This window comes from Pholis gunnellus (assembly GCF_910591455.1).
Source record: "Pholis gunnellus genome assembly, chromosome: 3".
Lineage (NCBI taxonomy): Eukaryota > Metazoa > Chordata > Actinopteri > Perciformes > Pholidae > Pholis > Pholis gunnellus.
In genome coordinates, this window is record NC_136529.1 from 17310404 (window position 1) to 17330933 (window position 20530).

The 20530-nt window shown below is 40.2% G+C and overlaps 2 protein-coding genes across 4 annotated transcripts; one reads left to right on the forward strand and one right to left on the reverse strand.

Moving 5' to 3' along the window:
- Positions 1-5250: 5250 nt before the first annotated feature.
- On the forward strand, positions 5251-12284 carry LOC306694147 (uncharacterized protein). Of its 3 annotated transcripts, none has more exons than XM_079156876.1 (5): positions 5251-5351; positions 7344-7440; positions 9586-9720; positions 9807-10177; positions 10302-12284. In XM_079156876.1, the coding sequence occupies exons 3-5, from the start codon at positions 9609-9611 to the stop codon at positions 10476-10478; spliced, it is 660 nt and encodes a 219-aa protein (XP_079013002.1). In that variant the 5' UTR covers positions 5251-5351; positions 7344-7440; positions 9586-9608; the 3' UTR covers positions 10479-12284. The 3 variants fall into 3 exon arrangements, with proteins under 3 accessions (XP_079013002.1, XP_079013003.1, XP_079013004.1); XM_079156877.1 differs by having other exon boundaries at positions 5273-5351; positions 7347-7440; XM_079156878.1 differs by lacking the exons at positions 5251-5351; positions 7344-7440 and having other exon boundaries at positions 8249-9720.
- Positions 12285-14509: 2225 nt separating this feature from the next.
- On the reverse strand, positions 14510-19709 carry nab2 (NGFI-A binding protein 2 (EGR1 binding protein 2); the record flags this gene model as incomplete). The annotated part of the gene is made up of 6 exons (XM_079156917.1): positions 14510-14607; positions 16967-17152; positions 17258-17372; positions 17509-17560; positions 18518-18651; positions 18798-19709. The coding sequence occupies 6 exons, from the start codon at positions 19707-19709 to the stop codon at positions 14510-14512; spliced, it is 1497 nt and encodes a 498-aa protein (XP_079013043.1).
- Between the last annotated feature and the right edge of the window lie 821 nt (positions 19710-20530).

The following is a 20530-nucleotide window of genomic DNA, read 5'->3' on the forward strand; positions in this document are numbered from 1 at the left end:
TAATGTTGGCAACATCCTTGACCAAAGGGAAGACGACACCGCGCCACTCTCAGCCACAGCAGACTTCAGCACCGACTGCATTCAGCCGCTCGATACTCGATCCTACTGTACACCACGTTCAGGTCATCTGGATTTTGGTGTTGGCAGGCAGAGTGGAAAAAAGGGATGAGGGGAGAAAAGAGGAGGAGGCAATATGAAAGCCAGCTTGCATTGAGTTTTTCATTATGATACAAAATGGCAAGCATGCTGCCCAAGTCAGATGCAATGGGACCAGCAGATTAGTACAGTTAATGTAAGATTTCATAAGGATTTAGTTCAGAGAGTCCCTTTGGTTCTAACTAAAACTTTTTTATAATCAGAACTATCCACTGGTTCAATCCCTTCTAATGTTATTGTGACTTTTCATTCTTTATGGTCACATATCCATGACAGGTCAGACATGTTGCCTCTTCACATGGCCCAAAACCTGGCTCAAAATACGCTCCCCTGTCAATATATCTCATCTTTGACTGTTTCTCGACACCATCTTTTTCCAAAAGTGGAAAGGTCCCATCTGGAGCAGCCTTTGGCCCCTGAACGTTTGACCTATGCCCTGTCATGCAACACTGTAGCTTTACACCCTGCACATGAGACATTATGTTCTGACCACTAATATCTGACTCACTTGTCATGGTGATTTGTTGCACGTACATGCTGAGCTCAGTGTTTTACGCTTTGCTCCTGCACCACCTCCCACTAGGCTATAAAGGAGATGTTTGAAAACCATGTTACCAACATGTTCACTACAGAACAGCAAGCCAGGAAGGATTTTTTACATTTACTCAAGTACTTAAGCACATTTTTTGTACTTTACTTGAGTAAGCAATACCCTTTATGTTATGTTCCTTTATTCTTGTATTTTACTACAGTGGTGAAACATCTTGTTTACTCCAGGACATTCATTTGACAGATATAGTCGTAAATACTTTAAAAGGGGTTCAAAGTGGATTTAGTATATGTTGAGCAATTTCACACAATAAGTGCAAACTTTGACCTCCTGTTGGGACTAAAGGAAAAGTTAGGTGATCATTAAAGTCAGTAGACTTCATCATCTGGGGACAGTGAATGGGTGTACAAAATGTCATGTTAATACATCCATTAGTTGTTCAGATACTTCGGTCTGGACCAAAGTGATGGACCAACGTGATGGACCAACGTGATGGACCAACCAACCAACTTTTTTCTCTATAGAGCCAAGTATAGCTAAAAATAATCCAGTACAATGCTATGCTGCATAATAATTTAATACTCACAAGAGATATTGTTCCGCAAAATTAGAACTTTTACTTTTATTACTTAATATCTAATACAATTAGAGTGATAAATGAAAGAAGCACATTTAAGGAACCAACATTACTTTCTGCTTTTTTCTTTAGCACAATTTCAAAGAATTCAGCAAATAAGTCATCAAAATCATACATATTGGCTTGTCACAAAGAGTGTGTGTGTGTGTGTGTGTGTGTGTGTGTGTGTGTGTGTGTGTGTGTGTGTGTGTGTGTGTGTGTGTGTGTGTGTGTGTGTGTGTGTGTGTGTGTGTGTGTGAGTGAGAGAGAGCAGCTGATTGCTGGAGATTGTTCCAGCGGGCGGAAAGCTAATAGGTTTGTTTGTGAGGATGCTGCACCTGTCGTCTATTGATGGATTGAGCTGTAAATAACTTTGTGTTTAATGCTCTGTGGGGGCGTCTGTGTTTCCCTCTCCACTGTTCTCCCTCTTTTATACGTTTTAATGCACAAGCACTTACACACAGTTACACACTGCAGATATTAATCTCATCTTAGCTAAATACCTCACTTTGCTTCAGAACAATACAAAAATGAAGGTGTCTAAGAAAAGTTGCCATGATAATTTAGTTCCAGTGACGAGCACAGAGACTCCTATGTTCATCCAAACACATATTCATTTATACACCTACAATACGTTTCTGCAACAGTTCTTGTATGTGTGTGGGTGTGCTGTTGATTGTGGAAAACCCTCTGTGAGTGTATTTATAACAGGCCATTGTTGAGCCCTTAGAAACCTCTGTAATTGGATCCCGTCTCTCTCACTAAGGGAGTCCGGTGATAAATGAGTTGGCAGATGTCATTGCTCATGCCATCCCTGTGATAACAGTATGCCCCCCATCACATCTTAAACTCTTAGTCTCCGCAGGATTAACTTCATAAGTGAATGGTGAGCCGGCTGTATTATCATTCTGAGGTGTGTGAAAGGAAGGGATGGTGGAAATATGTTTGATCAGTGGACATTTATTGACTGTCTTCGTTGTGTCCTTGGGCATAGACTTTATTAATTGGACGCTCAGTGGTGCACTTCAAAGATGGATAACATGCTTCAGAGCCATAATTGTGTGTTTTTTATTTCATCAGAGAAGAATGAAAATGGCTTTTTGGCTAAAAAATATTATATTTTGTTATGTTTCATACATAACATGTACAAAAAGTTTAAGCCTGTATTCTGTTGGCTTTGAGTCTATTTTTATAATAAAAGGAGGAGCAGATTACTGATTATTTCATATACTTTATAACTGCACACTTTTAAAAACTTGATCAATAAGATGTGAAGATGCTGCTGGAGAAGCACAGAGTGCATTTAGGTGTGAGTGTGTGTGTGTGTGTGTGTGTGTGTGTGTGTGTGTGTGTGTGTGTGTGTTTCTTATGTTGGAAACTTCTCTCTGCTCAGCCAGAGAATATGAGAATGTTACAATTATAAAACAAGATTGACAGGATGGATAGTGTTGCACTGGTGGATGACAGTTCCTGGCTGCATGCCTGGAAGTTATTCACAGCAAAGCCAACCCCCACCCCACCACCAACACACACACACAAACGCACACAAAAACACGTAGGGATCAAGTGCAAAGGGATGGCGTTAAAGGAGGAGGGCTGGTGGACAGGGTGTGGTGTGTGTGTGTGTGTACGTGTGTGTTTGTGTGTGCGTGTGTGTGCGTGCGTGCGTGTGTGTGTGTGGAGAGGTTCAAGGTCGGAGCAAACACATGGTGCAAACCAGCAACTAGTACAACATACATAAATGACTGCATCGGCCAACAATTAACACTGACTGCCAAAGACGTATAGATGAAGCCTCTTTAACTGTAATGTGTTTTGTAAAGCTGTTAGATTTATAACAATCACGAAAAGTAACACTTCTTGAACAGTTTGGACACTTTGCTTCCTCTTAAGAGCTGTGGAAGGGATAAAGCATCACACATGTCCTTGGACACATGAGGAGCTGTTCAAAATAGGAATTAACATACAGGCTATAACACAGTGTAAAGACATGTCGAGTATGAGGGTCATTTATATTTGTACGATACATTTGTTGCTGCCTACTGTTGTCAACTTATTTTGACAAAAACAATAGGCAACATTTTTTTAACAAAAAACTTTTCCTGCCTTGACTTGCAGTTCATACAAAGCATCAGACAAGAATAAATACAGATTAATATGCAGGTATGACTAAAAGTGTGTGAGTATATTGTCGTCCAGATGTTCAACATTTTGAGAAATACTGCTTTCTTATTGAGAGTTAGATGAGAAAATCAACGCCACTCTCATGATACATAGGAAGCTACAGCCAGCAGCTGATTAACTTATAGCATAAAGACTGGAAACAGCTTGCTTGACTAAAACAACTTCAGCATTTTCACATTTCAACATTTTCAGCAGCTCTTTATTTGCATTTACATTTAGCGGGTTTAATTTGTATTCAAACAGAAATGTAAAACAGCACACAACAAGGGAGTAACAATTGGGTGTTTAGGATAAAAGATAAATAAGTTATATTGGGAACCTATGGGTATAAGGCACTGGGAAACAAAAAACTGAGGTTCTGGACAAATTATGTTAACATTATTAATGGAGATAGAGGGGTTATTGAAGGCAAAGTACTGGATTTAAGTCCCCAAAAAATGACGATATGGGTGTCAACAAGGCTGTATAGGGTATACTGCAAAGTAGTTTTTGGGTAGAACGCTAAAAGAAAAGGGGAACGAATATTGGAATAATAAGAAACTTATCAATCGTTAATGGCCAGCAACGTATTATATGTATGCGTTGTTGCTGCTGCAAAGTATCCTAATACAACGGTTTGTATGAATGCTGTATGAAACTAGCCGGTGTTCCTTATTAATTCCTCATACATCAAAGATTAGCCATCCATCTGCATTCATCTAAAAAAATTAAAATAAAAATGTAAGTACCAGTAAGAAGATTTGGCAATATCACCACAGGTCACTAAGCAGATAATATGTTTAACAACACAACAAGACGATAATAAGAAAGCAAATACTGCAAATTAGCAGCTGTTTTTCTAAGCTAAAAATAAGGCAACGACACAAATGGACCCTCTTGAGGCGAAGCGACTTGACAAAGACCCGACTCAGTATCAGAGAAATGAAGGCTGCCCATATCTCACATAGAGTTACATAACCAGTCTAAAGCAAAGGGAGCTGGCACCCCTCATTAGATCACAAGGTGCTGCTGTGAGATCAGCTGTCAGGAGTTGACATTGAGGGCAGAAACTGCTCCTCCTCCTAAGTGGATGAATGGTACTGAAGGCATTCTGCCACCCGCAGGACTCTGCTGACTTAATGTTGGTCTATTTTTAAATCAATATCAGCGACAGTTAACACATGTCTGAACACCCAAAATGCCACACACGCACATACAGTGAATACCCAAAGACCACACATTACTATACATTTCACGAAGAGCTACTTAGCAGTGTCTCTGAGTGAATTATCTCAACAACTATTTCATGGATTTCCATGAAATCTGGAACATAAATCCTTTTAGAATGAATTGTAATAACTTTCCATCTACAGTGCCATCATCAGGTCAAATTATTTATTTTTATTTTTTAATACTTTGGCATAACCAAACATAATGCAAAATGAATGACTAATGACTGTACCAACCATTGTGGAAACCACAGGTAATTGTGTGGATTTTATAGACCTGGGGGGAGTTTACATTCTACAGTTTAGATTTTTGGGGGGATTTAAAACAAAAGGTAAAAATTCAGTTACCTGTCAAAATAAAATATACAAACTCCACATTATAATATGAAACAGACTCTTCTGAAGGGTGTAGTCATATTGACAATTTTGGTGCCTGTCAATGAAAGTGTGTGCCTTTTATTTTGAAGGCAGTCAAACAGGAAGTACGTTTGCTTGTGTTTGACTCAGATGAACTAGTGTATTGAGTTGAAACGTCATCGGAGTAGAATGCGGACCTTGATCGGTCAGAGGAAGGTTTATCCTCATCGTCAGTAACTACGTACTCACTTCCTGTTGGGAATGATCGATGACTTATAGGGTAAGTCGATTTATATGTATGATTAACAGCTGGAAAAGAAGCAGAAGGCAAAATGAATTTCGGTTTGAGTTCTGCATTTGTCCAGAGAAACTGAGCAAACAAGTTAGAAGTGTTGACTTTTCATTTCCACATTACAGAGACAATTACACAACTGTGATTCCTGTAAGGTCGGATTGAGGCTAGAAAGTTACTCGTTTTGAAGCTGATTGTGTATCAAAAAGATATCAAAACAAACAAAAGTAAGCGAAGGAAATGCAACACTCCCATGAGAGTTGGAAAAAAGGAAGGAAACAAAAGAGACATTTCCATACCGGCCACTCTGTGAGGCATTACTTGAGAAGAAGCTGCTTGTCAGGCAGATCTCTCAGGGCAGAGATGATGGAGACATGGTGTTCATCTGTGTGTTGAATATGAATATAAAAACTATAGCTGCAAATAGAAACAACACATGTCCAACATAAGCTAAAAGTTGCAATTAATAATAACAAAATGCTTACTGAAAGAAAAGGGAAACAATTCAATCAGGGAATTTTAATAAAACTAATTTAAACTAAAGACTATACTAAACTAAAGAAAGCTGCCAAGTTCAACCCCCTGCACTCCAGTGAATTAGATTTTACCTTCTCAGCCTCATCTAACTGAATAAAATGTTATCTTACCTTTCTTACATCTTAACAGAGCCCAGCTCCTCCCTGCTGCAGCACATGATTAGGAAAACCTGCCAACATCCCAGGCAGAACAAGAATCCTATCAACTCATAAAACGACCAAAACAAACAAGCTGGTGTTATTTATACACCTTAATTAATAATGTATCAAATAAACTGAAACATTAGACTGGAGTTAATGATTAAGCAGCCACTAAATCACTGTTCATTTTGGGGAACACAGCCTAGTAAAAAGGGAGATAGGCAACCTTCAACAACAACAAGACTAATTCACTTCTGGATGGAGTCAACTCACGTTCATGTATACTTTTCCTCTCATCTTTGTAACTTTGTGTCAAAGAGAGATATGTTTGACTTTCTGGTCAACCTGTTGCATTGTGGCGAACGTATGATGAACGACACTGGAACACATACGTGTTTTAAAATATAACATATTAACATTTACTCAAGTAATGTACATAAGCATGATTTTAACAATATTTTACTTACTTTTTACTTGAGTATTTCCAATGCAACGTTACACTTTAACTCTTTATTTATATGACAACAAACTAAGATTGTGTTTACAGAGCCTACAGTATAATGACATCATACAATATGCTGCATTTGTAGAGATTAAACTACCCAAAAGTATAAATTATTTTGCGTCACCAGAACCAACTAATACAATAAAATTCTGCTTACACACTAATGTGTCTAAATAATCAATGCAATACTACAATACATAATATTATGTTTACTGGGCTCAATCTCTACATTATTAGTACTTTTCCTTTAGATTGTTGCTGCTAATACATAATTAAACTCACAAAAATGCATTTTATGCCTTGTACGATAGACAATGTATCAAATAAGTGATATGTTGCTGTCTAGTTTTGATGAATATCTTCGACACAGTTTATGCCATTTCTGAATGCAGTAACTAGGATAGCAAACAGGAAACACCTTCTTAATTCTGCCCCTCTATCTTCTATCTTTGCACAGCACAAAAAAAGAGCCTGACTTTTTCCTCTTTTGAGTCTATGCTAAAAAATAAATACATTTAACAGTCTAACTTAGTGATGGCGAGGTTCGTTTCTATTGTAAAGGGGTTTCACTTCCCTGTTCACAAGAGCCACTTCCTCATGGTTAACATTTTATAACACATTCCATTGAGCTAATGTTAGAGAATGTTAACCATGAGAGACAAACAGAGTTATCAGTCACTGTGGCTGGTGAGGCCTCACCTGGAGAACGTGTTTCACCGTCACACATGTGTTGTTGTGGTGCTCCGTAGATATGCTTTGAGTCTGGATACTTAGACTGTTGTGATTCCTTGTCAATAGCAGAAAGCTTGTTGGAGATGGAGGAGGCTGAACACAGCTGTAAGAAATGACGAGGAGTCCTGAATTCTTGGAGCAGCGACAGATGAGCTTATAAGGGGTAATTAAGTTAACGCTGATGTACAAGACAGTGCACTTTATGTTTACATTCACTTCATCACACAGAGCCAGAAAAAAAGAAACTAGGACCAGGACATTGGGGTTTTAATAGATGAGTCCCGGTTGCTATTGTAAATAAGCAGAGATGGGCAAAAATACATCAAAATGTATTTTGATACAAAATACAAAATACTCCCAAATAAATGTATTACAACAAAATACTAAATACTGGTGCCTGAAAATGTAACAAAATACATGTATTTTGTATTTAAAATATAGGAAATACTTTTTTCTGGATTTTCTGTTTTCTCACCATGTGGTATAGCAGAGCATTCAGGTTTATATAATGTACACAAAGCTCTGGTGAACCCCACAAACAGGAAGAACAGTCACAGAATGTCAGTGTAACTAAGCAAAGCTATTGAAAGACAACAACTTGATTATGTATATATATATATATATATATATATATATATATATATATATATTTGTATTAATGGGACTTAACAGCCCATAAACTTTGGCTTTGTATCAACAAGAAAATATTCATCACATACGACATACAAGCTCCCAATCTCCCTCTTCCTATAGCTAGCTACTCCACTGATAAGCTAACTTGCTAAACACTGGCTATGCACTAGCCTAGACAGCATGCTAGCGTCATTAGCATTAGCATCGCTAGTTTGATATTATAACCATCACCATGTATATACGTAGCCAGACCCAGACATAAATTATACATCAAGCTAGTTGACATCTGTCACACTCAGATACAATATTTAACTTGACAGACAATCCGTTGAACTTGAAGATCTGAAGACTGAACTCTGAACTGTTTTTTTAAACGTGGAGAAAGTATTTTGAGTACACAAAATTACTCCATTCTAAAGTATTTTGTTACAAATTACGTTAGACTTTTAATCGGCTCTACCAAATACAAATTACAAAATACTCAAAAGTAATTGAAATACGCATTTCAAATACAAGTAATAGAAATACTGCCCATCTCTGTAAATAAGAATACACATAATTCAGAATCAAACTGCACAAACTGCTTTTTTTAATAGTAAAAACACTTTTATGCAGATATTTTATGTTATTATTAAATCAATTATAAAGTTTGTTTTTTTCCAACATTCCCACCAGCAGGGACAAACCTGACTCTGAGGTTATACATCGATATATATTTAGTCAATTTGCGGGTTCTACAATAAAAACATACACATGGTTGATAGAAGCTGATTCCAGTATTTCTGACTCAGCGATAGGCCAGTTAGTCCAACCAATAACTCAATAAATAAAGGCTTCAGCATTTCTTCCGCAGAATTTAAAAGCAATTAGATCTGTCAGGAAATAAAATATAAACAAATATAACCTTTATTAGAATCATCACATACATACAGGTACAAACATGACATTTATACTCTTCATTTAACCGATTCTAAGCATTTTAGGAGCAGTGGGCTGCTGTTAGGTTCCCGGGGAGCAACTTGGGGTTCAATGTCTCACTTAAGGACACGTTAACATGCGGACAGTAGGAGCTGAGGATCAAAACAGCAACTTTGTGAAAAAAAGGACGAGCCGCTCTACCAACTTAGCTGTTGACCGAATAAATCAAATAATAAAAACCTCAACTGATTAAGGTGCAGTGTGTGTGTGAATTCATGACAAATGCATCAAAAGCATGTCTATGGCTTTTTGTGTAAGCTCAAGCTGGATAAAGTAATACTTCACATATAATGTGATAATGATATATTGATCAAATTAATTATGGTGCCATTCTATTTAGTGTGTCACAGTCATTCCAGTGAGCCAGCATGCACAGTACCAGGGCCCTGGCCCACCTAAATGGAGCAGGGCCATAATTAATGTGATTAATTACATCTGTGTTTACCCAGCAACGACATGTCAAAATAGCTTCTGTGAAAAGTGCTTATTAAGATGGTGAATCTGGAAAATATATCCTTAGCGTGGTCATTTTGAGTATGTCGGCATGCTGACGCTACATTTAGCTCAAAGCTCCACTGTACCTGAGTCAGCTGAGCTGCAGATTAGCTCTCTAGACTCTTAGTCTTGTTCCTCATCTGCCACCGATCTGTATACTGAGTGAGTGTATTATTTACATGTAGTTTCCCCTATTTACTAGCTGCAGATCCCTGAGCTGGTGAGATGGAGGAAGCGTACAGTGAACTGTACCAGCAGTTTCTTCGTCTGAGGTCACTTTGCCTGAAACAGGCAGCTCTGCTACATCAACTCACGACCGCTCTGCAGAAACAGCAAGGTCCACATAAAAACATTTGTAATTCCAATGGTCATGAACAAGTCAGCCGTGATTTACATAACACACCTAAAACTCTCTGTCTGCAGGTGCCACTGTTCCTAATGGAGAGCTGAGTCATATAATGTCCATCCCCACCCAGTGTACCCAAGAAATCCCTGTATTTCTCCATGAAAGGCCTCACCCGCTGACAGCCACGGCACGCAACCCTGCAGCACAGCGTGGCGTCGATCGCCTCTCTCCAAACGTGGGAACTTTTTCTGATCTCCTCGCTGAAGACATGACTAAGCTCTGTCTGGATGTGCCTCGTCAGGGAAAGGAAGACAGGACGTTGGAGGAAATGGTTACACCCCTGTTAAGCTGTGACTTCACGATGTGGCAAGGAGCCTCTTCCAGTGTCTCAAATCATCCGGGGAGAGCAGATCATCATTGTAGAGACAGGACAAAGCACACAGTGGGGGTAGGTGTCTAAAATGGACTAAAATCCCAGCTGTGGTGGCGAGGGGGCTCTCAAATCTGTCCTTGGATTTTTACCATATTCTTCCTCAAAAAACTCAATGTCTTGTCCTCTCTGTTTTTGTCAGATGCCTGCGACAGACAGTTCCTCCCTGCCTAGAGACTTGCTGAGTCCATCTGACGGGTTACTGATGTCAGACGTGGTGCTGCAGTCTCACATTTGTGAGTTCTGCCAGGCGGTTTTCCCCGGAGACACAGCCACCAGGGGAGAGTTCCTACGCCATCTTTACACCCACGTCACCTAAACTAAGCTGATCATTCTTCACCTCCTGACATTTGAGTTGTGTCTTCATATGATACAGCTTTGGAAATTGACCTGCTCATCATATGGTTTAGCTATTTGCTAGATGAATTGTGCAGAGTCGGATGCTGGCATCTTTTTCTTTCTCTGAGATGTGAAAGGAAGAGTGGAAAACTTGAGATATTGTATTTATAAAGGCTCAGTTCACCCAAATTAAGAAAAGAAACGCATCCCACTTACAGCTACTTTATCTAGCCATGCTTTTATTTGTCCAGGGTTTGACATATACGTCCACACACCCTGCTGTATCAGTTTGTATAACAACTATTTTTAATCCGTAGAAAGTAAAATTAACCTAACCCAATCCACACCGCGGCAAATTAATCCATAACCATCTGCATGACCAGATAATCTTTTCCTTGAGCTAACTGTTTAAGCTACTTCATTTATTACATGTAGCTCACAGAGAGAAAGCCTACGTTAGCATGAATTATTGTCATTGTCCACTCTGTTATAGTTTCAACTTGCAACCACTACGTATTGCCTGAGTTCATATAGTTCATCCATCATTTAAAGGCATCCTATTTCACATACTTCATGTGACTTTGTTCCTCCCGTTGCTTTAATGTAGCCCATGATTGCACCAAGAAATGAAAACCTGTGAACATGCTTTTTAAACGTCGGTGAATTACAATTCCTAGACAACAGACACACTGCTCTACAATATGAGAATAATACGTGTTTGAAGATTGCTTGTAACTATAAAAAAGCATCTACAGAGGAGTCAATTATGAAATAAATTAAAATGTTCTAATTTGTGATGTTCAGGAATAGTTGGCCTACTATTCTACCTTTCAATCTGAAACCCTAATGTCATTGTAGTTCCTCGACCAAAAAATATTTTGGGCAGCCAAGTCATATTGTGCATTATTGATTACTTAATAAGATGGCCAACAATGACAGTTATGGGCCGTGAGACACAACGTTGTGTTTATGATCTTAAGTAACTGTTTGAAAAGATAATTATAAAGCTAATCATTCAAACTGAAATAGCTAACTTTCCATGTGTTGTCACCATCAATTTATAGCAAGTGGTGGGTTATTAAATGGGTTCAGTATACTATGACATTTATGTAACTGTAACTTTGTCTGCCTCGGTTTTAGAAGCAAATTTTAACATTTTTATTTAGCTCTGTAGTTTTTGGTTTTGGGAGAGAGTTGTTCCTGTTTACTCATATTTTTGGACTGTCTTAGACCACAGGAATAACTTGTAGGAATTTAGAAAATGAGGCATATTTCCCCTCCAAACGGACTCCGCAGTACAACATTTAAATGCAGATATGCCGAGACTTCCTAATTTCATTAACAGTCTTCCTGGTGCTTTTTACATGTCTGCTGTCAGGCATTTAACGGATCAGCTGTGTGCTGCTCAGCTCTGTGTTACTGAGGAAAACATGGGCTCAAAATAGAATGGACTGAAATATTTATCTCCCTGTCAGTGGTGCTGACAGCGGATTGACAACACTGGCTGTTGCTCTCACAATTACAGTAAGAAAACCAACATGGATAATATGCTCTTGTGTCATCAAAAAGGTAAAGAGAACTTTTCATATAAACTTTGAACATCTGACCAGATTAAATTGGTCCTGTGATGGGGGAGGGGGAATTGAATATGACTCTACAGTAAAGCCAGCAGTGCTTTCTGCTAGCATGTTAGCATGTTGATGTTTACTAGCATAGTTCAGCGGGTTCGCTTATAACAGTTGCTGATTAGCAATAAACACATCGTTTAACTGAAGCTGATGGTGATGTATCAGCTTGGCAGGAATTTGGAAATAAACCAAAGCGCCATGGTGGCGGAAGACGAAAAGTGTATCATTGGACTCAGTAGGATTCATCCTACGAGGATCATGAATAATTACACAATTTGATGGCAACCCATCAAAGAATTGTTGAGATATTTTAGTCTGGACCAAAATGGTGGCTGGACCGACCAATGAATAGACACTGCTATTCCGAGAAAGAAGCAAAGCTTAACTATAACATGTAACATTCAAACACATTGTACTCAAACCTTTATGATTTTGTGTTACACATAAAGTAAAACAGTGAACATTTGTGGTTTTGACATCATACAACAGCTTTAGGTTGTTTGATGTTTTGATTGTAACTTGTCCGTCTGAAAATCAAGTGAGGAAGGGTGTGTGGGTGTGTGTGTGTGAGCGCCAATGACATCGCTGGTACAGGTGAGTCATGCCGGCTTCGAGGCCGATCGGTGCAGAGCGTGAGTGCAACAAACCAGACGACAGCAGAGGTGTTGCTGCCTATGTGACGCAGTTCCTGCAGCCTCTTCCACACATCAGAACTGCCAAGAAAAAATTATTCTTTGTGGAAAACAATGCAACACACTTTAAGCATTTAAAATAACATTTATTGAAATGTAACAAAATAAATTATCTGTTTTGCAACATAATAAACTGAGGAGGTTACTAATGAGACAGGCAGGTGTAACTGACGCACAGCAGGCTACCTCACTGACACACTGTGATTAAGGAAACAAAAATCATTTTTTTAGCCATTACCAACACAAGCCTTGTCGTTACATGAAGTCTGAATACATTGTAACAATTTTAAACAGGGACAAATAGGCGGATGGATCTTGCAGGAGCTGCTGTATCAAGAGTCAAGCACCATGAGATTTATTTTTGTAAACCTCTGCGTGTTTTTTTTTTATGTCTAAAGCTTAAGAAAAATGTGTCACCCTAATTTACGAAAAGTGTTAAAGGACAAAAGAGGGAAACTGACATACGGTTCATAATTAATATCTTAGACCACAGAAATCATCCCAACAACACACTGCCATGTTTCCGCTACACCAACATACAATCGCGTTAAAAATCTACAATAATCACCACATTTTCTGAAAATGCTGTGGTAAATATTAGTTTTGAATGCAGTCCCCTCACAGGCTTTACAGTGGCACCTTTTGGGAGCAACATTAAAGTAAAGATGAGAGCCGCTGATGACAGCGAGCATCCTCCCTGCCGACGGGCCCTGGAGCAAGACCCTGTAGCTGACACTGAAGCCGGATGTGCAGAGAGAGGCAACTGAGAGGTTAACTGTCGACTGGAAATCAAAAAGCATCAGTGTTCTTATCTCATGACACCCAGTTTAGATTTAGGTGTTCTGAGTACATTTTCACATAATTAAAGATAATGAAAAGCCTAAAGTATCGTCTCTTACAAAACAGCATTTCAGCTGCTTGTGCAAAATATTACAGAAAGATGTGAGGGAGATGATGATGAAGACTCGCGGCTTTATATCTCATAACCCTCAGCACTGCGTTTTCAAAACTCATGGGCGATTAGACGATGCAGCAAAAGGACGAAAGGCCTCTGAACCCGACAGCGGTTTGATTGTACGCTCTGGGAAATCTAGATCAACATGTGCCATTCACTAATCCATCGATGTGGATATTTATCTCCATCTTTACATTTTTAAGTATACACTGACTTCAAAAAACAGAACATCCATTTGTTTCCTGAGGGTGAGGAGCTGCTGAGACTGTTAGGAAACGTTATTTAGATTGTGAGTTGCTGAAAACATACATAAAAGTCTTCCAATGATAACTACAGTATGTTACTGGTTGTCAATTTTTAAGTTGCAGTGCCCCCTGCTGTGTCGAGCGCATCTGAAGCAGGTGGCCCTGTCTACACGCAGAACTATAAATAAACTTTTTTGATCTTTTCCTGATAAAATCAGTGCATTATTCCACTATCAGCTAAATTCGGCAGGATATGTAGTCCATATATTTAAAAAGAAAATAAACAAAAAGTGTCTACCCTCAAACATTTACTGAATGTAAAGTCAAAAGAGAAAATTTCTGATGTCAGTGTTTAGGAGTCACCGCAGGTTTATGAGATCAGTGGCTGGTAAAGAGTCTTCTCCTCATCAGATGTCGGCGTCAATAGCAGCCAGTAAAGCAGCCTCTGAGTGGAGTTCAGCGGCAGGTCTGAGGACAAAAGATGAGTGTTTTCATTTCCCCCGGTGATTAGAGTCGTCTTTGGTGATGCAAGGGCTGCTGCTCCTGCATGCTGTTATCAAGCTCCGCCTCTCCATCTTACTGACCTGGTCTGTGGAGAGAGGTAAAGTTTACAACCTGACACGAAAATTTAATTTGGAGTCACTTAAAGAACAAATCCTAGTTAAGAGAACCAATGTAAAGTATATAAAGAGCTCTAAAAGCGATTCAAGGCGGAAGCGAGTGGCATTAAGGTCATGAATGGATCTACTTTGTCTGTAACATCTACTGTAAAACGACTGTGTGCTGGGTCAATCAACTGGGAAATGAAAGAAAAATAAAATATGTCTAGCATTATGAGTTTTTGCATCAAATATTTTAGTTAAACGCTTTGAATGCAAGACGAGCAGCACATAGTTTAACAATGACCAGACTGACAGTTTTTATAATACTGATGTACAGGATAAATATAAGTGAAGAGGCACAGTAATCAAGATGCAACCAGTGTTTTGAGACCTTTGAACAACATGTTGGGGAATTCAGCGAGAAACTCTCCCACGTTCAGTGAAGTCATTATGGTTTATATGACCAACCCAAGCTGACTAACAAAGAGTCTCCGGTATCACGAGTTTGATTAGTCTTGGGCTGGTGATAAGGCAGTGATGCAGTCAACAAATCGAATGAACAAGATGCGTAAATAAATCAAACAGAAGTTGGTGTTCATCTTAAAACAATTACCTCTGATGTGCATAATTAGCTTGCAAGAGAAGTAGTACATGTAAATGGCACTTAAAGTATTTCACAAGTCAATGATTATTATTTTATTGACTATTCATTTCTTTATTTGCTCATTAAGAAACCCCCATGTGTACATGTGTTTTAACAGCAAGCAGTAATATTAATAACTTATGAGGAATGTAATTTGTGATCACACAAAATAGCACATATTAATATTAAATTAAAACATTCAATAGCACATATTCAGTGGCAACCACGGAAAAAATACATGTGGTTTTGAGTTCAATTCAGGATTTAAATGTTTAAAGGATGAGAAAGGATATCCTGACGATATGACGGAGAACAAGTTGTGGCAGAAAACAGTGACGTTGACAGGAAGTGAGAAATAGTTGTGATTAATGAGGAACGAGGGAATGTGGATGAGTGAGAGATAAACACCAAGACAAAGTGAGGGAGGTCGACGTCAGAGATGAAACATATGTCATTTTTTTGTTGTTTTCGCAGTCCTTTTGGTAGAGGGAGAAGAAGTATAAAAAAGACTGTGCCATTTCCCTGCCCACAGTTTTTATTTTTGTACACTGTCGCTTGGTGAGTCAATGCAACGCCCCTCCAATTACCTCCCACTCCTTCGCCCCCACGCCCATCCATCCCGCCCTTCAGCCCACGCACCTAACACATTCTGACGTCAGTCGCTGCCGAGAGGGGGGGGGTCCGATTCTGCCGCCCACAGAGTACTTCCTACCCCCCCCCCCCCCCCCCCCCCTCCCCTCTCTCCCTCCCCGCCCCCTCATGTCTTTGCTGGCTTTCTTCTCCTCGCTTCATCTCTTCGACTGGCTATCACAGCCCAGAACGACTAACTTGCCCAGATCGCTTGCTTTTTTTCTTTCTTGTGAGAAGCTGTGATGCATCAGAAAAATGCTACAGTAACAGGGTATTAAAGAAGTGCTATAACAGTGTAACACCCCCTCCTCTCACTCTTTTCCTCTCTGTATATCTCTCTACAACGCCTTCTGTTTCCCCTTCTAACTTCTATCCTCTCTAATTTACAGTCTGGTGAACTTCAGCTGTGCATGGTGGGAGGCGTCACCTCAGAGAGATTGTGACTCACTACAGTTCAAGCTGTAGAGCTATAAAATATTCATTGTTAGGAAAGGTTAGGGAGTCTCAGATTCCAACTTTAAGAAATAGTTTGATATTTTGGGGTATAAGCTTAATTACTTTCTTGCGGATGTTAGAAGATTGACACCACTCTCGTAATATCTGTACATTAAATATAAAGCGGACGCCGGCAGACGCTTAGCTTAGCAGCTGACCTGGCTCTATCTGAGGGTAACAAAATCTACCTCAAAAGATCACTATTTAACACATTCTACCTTGTTTCTTTAACCTCTTAAAACTGCTTCTAGCCAAGAAATAATTCAGCACATAAACAAACATGATATAGCATGTCAATATGTGAGATATACAGGAGCTGATAAGTGGATCTTGTTACCTTTGGACAGAGGTCTTTGTGTTATGCTAAGCTAACTGGCAGTAGCCTTATATCTATTGTTCAAATATAAGTAATAGTTATGATCTTCTCATCTAACTCTCTGCCAGAAAGCAAAGAAGCGTATTTACCAAAACGTCAAACTTTAATCTGAACAAATTTGGACAAATATTGCAAAATAACCTTTTATTCTGTGTCCGTCATTGAAGACATATTATTGTTAAGTCATTATTGGAAAAGTCACCTGTAGAGTGTGTTCTTTCTGACCCTAGGCTGATCTTGCCAGCCCGATCATGTGACACCATCCGAGCCAATCGCAGCCCTTCATCCATTAGCGTTTGCTGTATGAGATGGCGGCTCCAGTTGGCAGGGTTGGACGTGTCGGTGTTGGGACGGGGGGATGGAGACTGGTTGCACTGTGAGCCGATGTCTAACAGGACAGACAGATTTGGGTGTAAATTACATTTGACTGAAGACCAGTTTACAGCTCAGACAAAAAAATATATATTTTACGACATACATCAGAAGTCTTTACCATGGGACACACTGTCGAGGCTTTCTGTAGATAAACTGTCATCATCTGCCCTCTGGGTCAAGCCCTCCGAGCCCTCAACTCCAAGAACCAACGACACACTCTCAGGCGCGATTACCTAAAGCACATCACTGTCAATGTAGCGCTAATGACCCACTTCAAATTACTGACAAGTGACCTGAACTTTGGCTACGTTTACACGTCAGAATCACACATTGATCTATAAGGAGTTACACTGAATGTTGTTGACTCACCTCATGTCTCGCTCTCTTCTGGGACACTACACTGTTCTCATCTGCATTTGTCCTGCAGGAAGAAAACAGTCGAGCCAACTGAACATGAAGATTCAAAGTTATGTGACAAAAATAAATCTTGACTCAAGGTCCACTCCTATAGAGTTTTTGTTCTTGCAAAGCTTTCGACTGCAATGTTTTCATCAGCAAATGGAGGTTAAAGGCTAATAAACAAAAGCCAGTAATGGACCTTGATTTCAAGCAGGTGGTTTTGTACAAGATGCAGCAAGAGAAAAGAAGTCACACTGAACACAACTTTTATTGAACTTCTGAAATGCTCTAAAACACATTTATGTATTTATCAGAATTATTAGTATGCAAATATATATTTTGGATGCTTCACGAGGCAGACTTCTGTCTTAGCATTCGTGTATTTGGTCTTAATCATTTGACAAGGAAATATGAAAAAAATTAACAATATCTGGAATTATGGCACCGCTAAACCAGGGCTTTTGAAACTCTTCGAATGTATGACAATAATTTCAAAATTGCTTTGTTGCTACTTTCTGCAATAAATTAATTATGAGGGATTGATGAAAAGCTGTTGGTATAAACTTTCATAAAGATTATTTTGAAAAAATGTTCACACAGAGGGGATTTGTGTATTCCTGTGTGGCTCTAAGGCTCGTTATACTAACACTACAGAGGTTGGAGTTTAATTCCCATTGTGATCCGAACCAGGTTCATTGAGAAAATGAATGCACTGGTGGAAAGATGACTCATGAGTTCTTTCTTCAGCTATGATATGATTTCATTTATTTCAAATGTTGCCTATTATAACAAGATGCTACTCTACCTAGTATTTTAAGAATTGCCATGTCACTGTGGAGGGTGCAGACTTAAATCAAAACTATATTCCTGATTTTTTTTTCTCGAGATAGAGGAGCAAACAAGACACAGCAGGTGTGAGGTGTGTTGGTCACTGGTTGCTGGTGAACAGATCTCTCTGCTTTAAAGGCAGTGCCCCTACCTTGCATGCTTTAGTGTGGAGGTGTAGGCACATTTTCTCGCCACCTGCCGAGCCAAAGAAAAGAGCTCCACCCGTCTCAACAAAAGGGCATTGTCGCGCATACAGAACTGGGCTGCAGCTTCATTGATGATCAACTGAGGAGGAAAAGCACTGAGTGAAGAAGGGACGGACACTGTGAAAATATGCAGATAATAGAAAAATCACATACTTTTGTTTGAAATGTATATTTATGATTAAAGCTGCCTTCTGGATTCTTTGTTCTTGTCTTTGGTGCTTTTACCTCATGGTGTGTGAGCTGCTTCCCCTCTCTCCTCTTGGAGTCAAAGCGTCCGTAAATGAGACTGTACTTCCGGATCTCTTCTTCTTTGTTCACATCCTGGGACCCCATTTTGAAGATGTGTCCCACAGTCTTTGCCATCTTCTTGTTCATCCTAAGCAGAGTCTTCACCTCTGCAGGATCTGACCTGGGCAGGGTCCTGAGGAGCCTGTCCACACTCTCCACCACGGCCCTCGCTGTCTCCCCATCCAGCTGTCCTCCGGGCCAGGCTGAGAGAGCCGACGGGGCAAATGAAGCGGAGGAGCTAGGTGACGTGGAGGGACCGGGAGGACACGTTAACAGCAGAGGCGGGCTGGGCGGCTCCTCCTCTAGTCCAGATGCAGATGCAAAAGTGCAGTTCCCATCAGGCTCTGGGCTGAGCCAGTGTGGGTCCATAGGAGACAGTTTTTCCCTGTAGTGTGTGTCTGGCGGCTGTGGGGAAGCCTGGGAACAAGGACTTCTTGGACTCCCACTGTACATTGGAGTAAGACACGCCCGATCTTCCCTTTCACACGGTGACCCCGGCTGCCCGTTGCTCACAGACTTCCTGGGTCCGCCTGCTGATCCACCAGTGCCCGTCCCGTCCACTTTAAACAGCGGGATGCCCCCGAGAGGAACGTTGGAGACGGGCTGGCTGAAAAGGGCAGGGTTCGCCGCCCAGTCTCGGAGGGCCTTCTGGAGCCTACGCACATGCAGTGGCTTGGTGGCCATGCCAACAAGTGCCATGATCTCCAGAAACTCCTCCTCTGCTGCCTCACAGAGCTGCTGCACGTCGTCACCACCCTGCTGGATGAAGGTTTCATAATAGGCCAGCAGGTTGGCCCTCTGCAGCACCCGATAGAGCTGCAACTCCCCAAGTGTGCGTGGCAGAGACATGGCACACAGCTCTGGAAAGTTTAGGCAGGAGAAAGGAAAGACATGAACCTGCAGGTGGAGAAATCTTGTACAAGTTATTTATTTAGATAAAGATTTTGCCATCAGGACTGCACCTGTATACCTGTACCAAATTATTTTATCTTGATGAAGCATTATTACAAATAGATGAATACAGGAAGTTTATGCATGCTTTGGAGCAGAATAGCTTCTTCCATATGTTCTATTAACTATTTTCACATTTTTAAAAAAGTTTTTTATTTCGGATCTCATATGGTTGAAAACATATAAACATCTCTTACCTCTTTCCGGTCAGGTAGACGGATGTTCAGAGAGTGTTTTTAAGGAAAGACGTCTCTCCCAATCACGGATGTCACAGGTCGGTACTCCCGGAGTGAAACTGGTAAAGAAATCAAAAATAATTTTGGCCGATCGATGAGACGTTACATTTAGCTTTCACTAAAGTAGAAACACTTGGATTATCGGCTCCAGCTCATATAAAACCATCGACTGGAGGCAAGTATTCCTGAGCCAGATGTTGGCAGAAAATACCCTGCTCAAACACACGTCGCAGTTGTTATAATATTTGTTTCTTACCCAGTTACCTATTGCTGAAAGCTTCCCCGGCTCAGACTGTCGTAGTAAATCCCCTTTGCGTATCGTACCTCGTCTGAAATCACTGGCAGAAATCCTCCTCCGGCGCAGCGTATTGGTTGCTGGCTGCCCTGTCTGTGTGGGCTGGAGAATGACGGGGGCGGACTGCAGCACGCCATCTGACCGAAAAAGAGCCTTCCTCTCCCGGTAGAGAGGCGGCTTTCAAATTG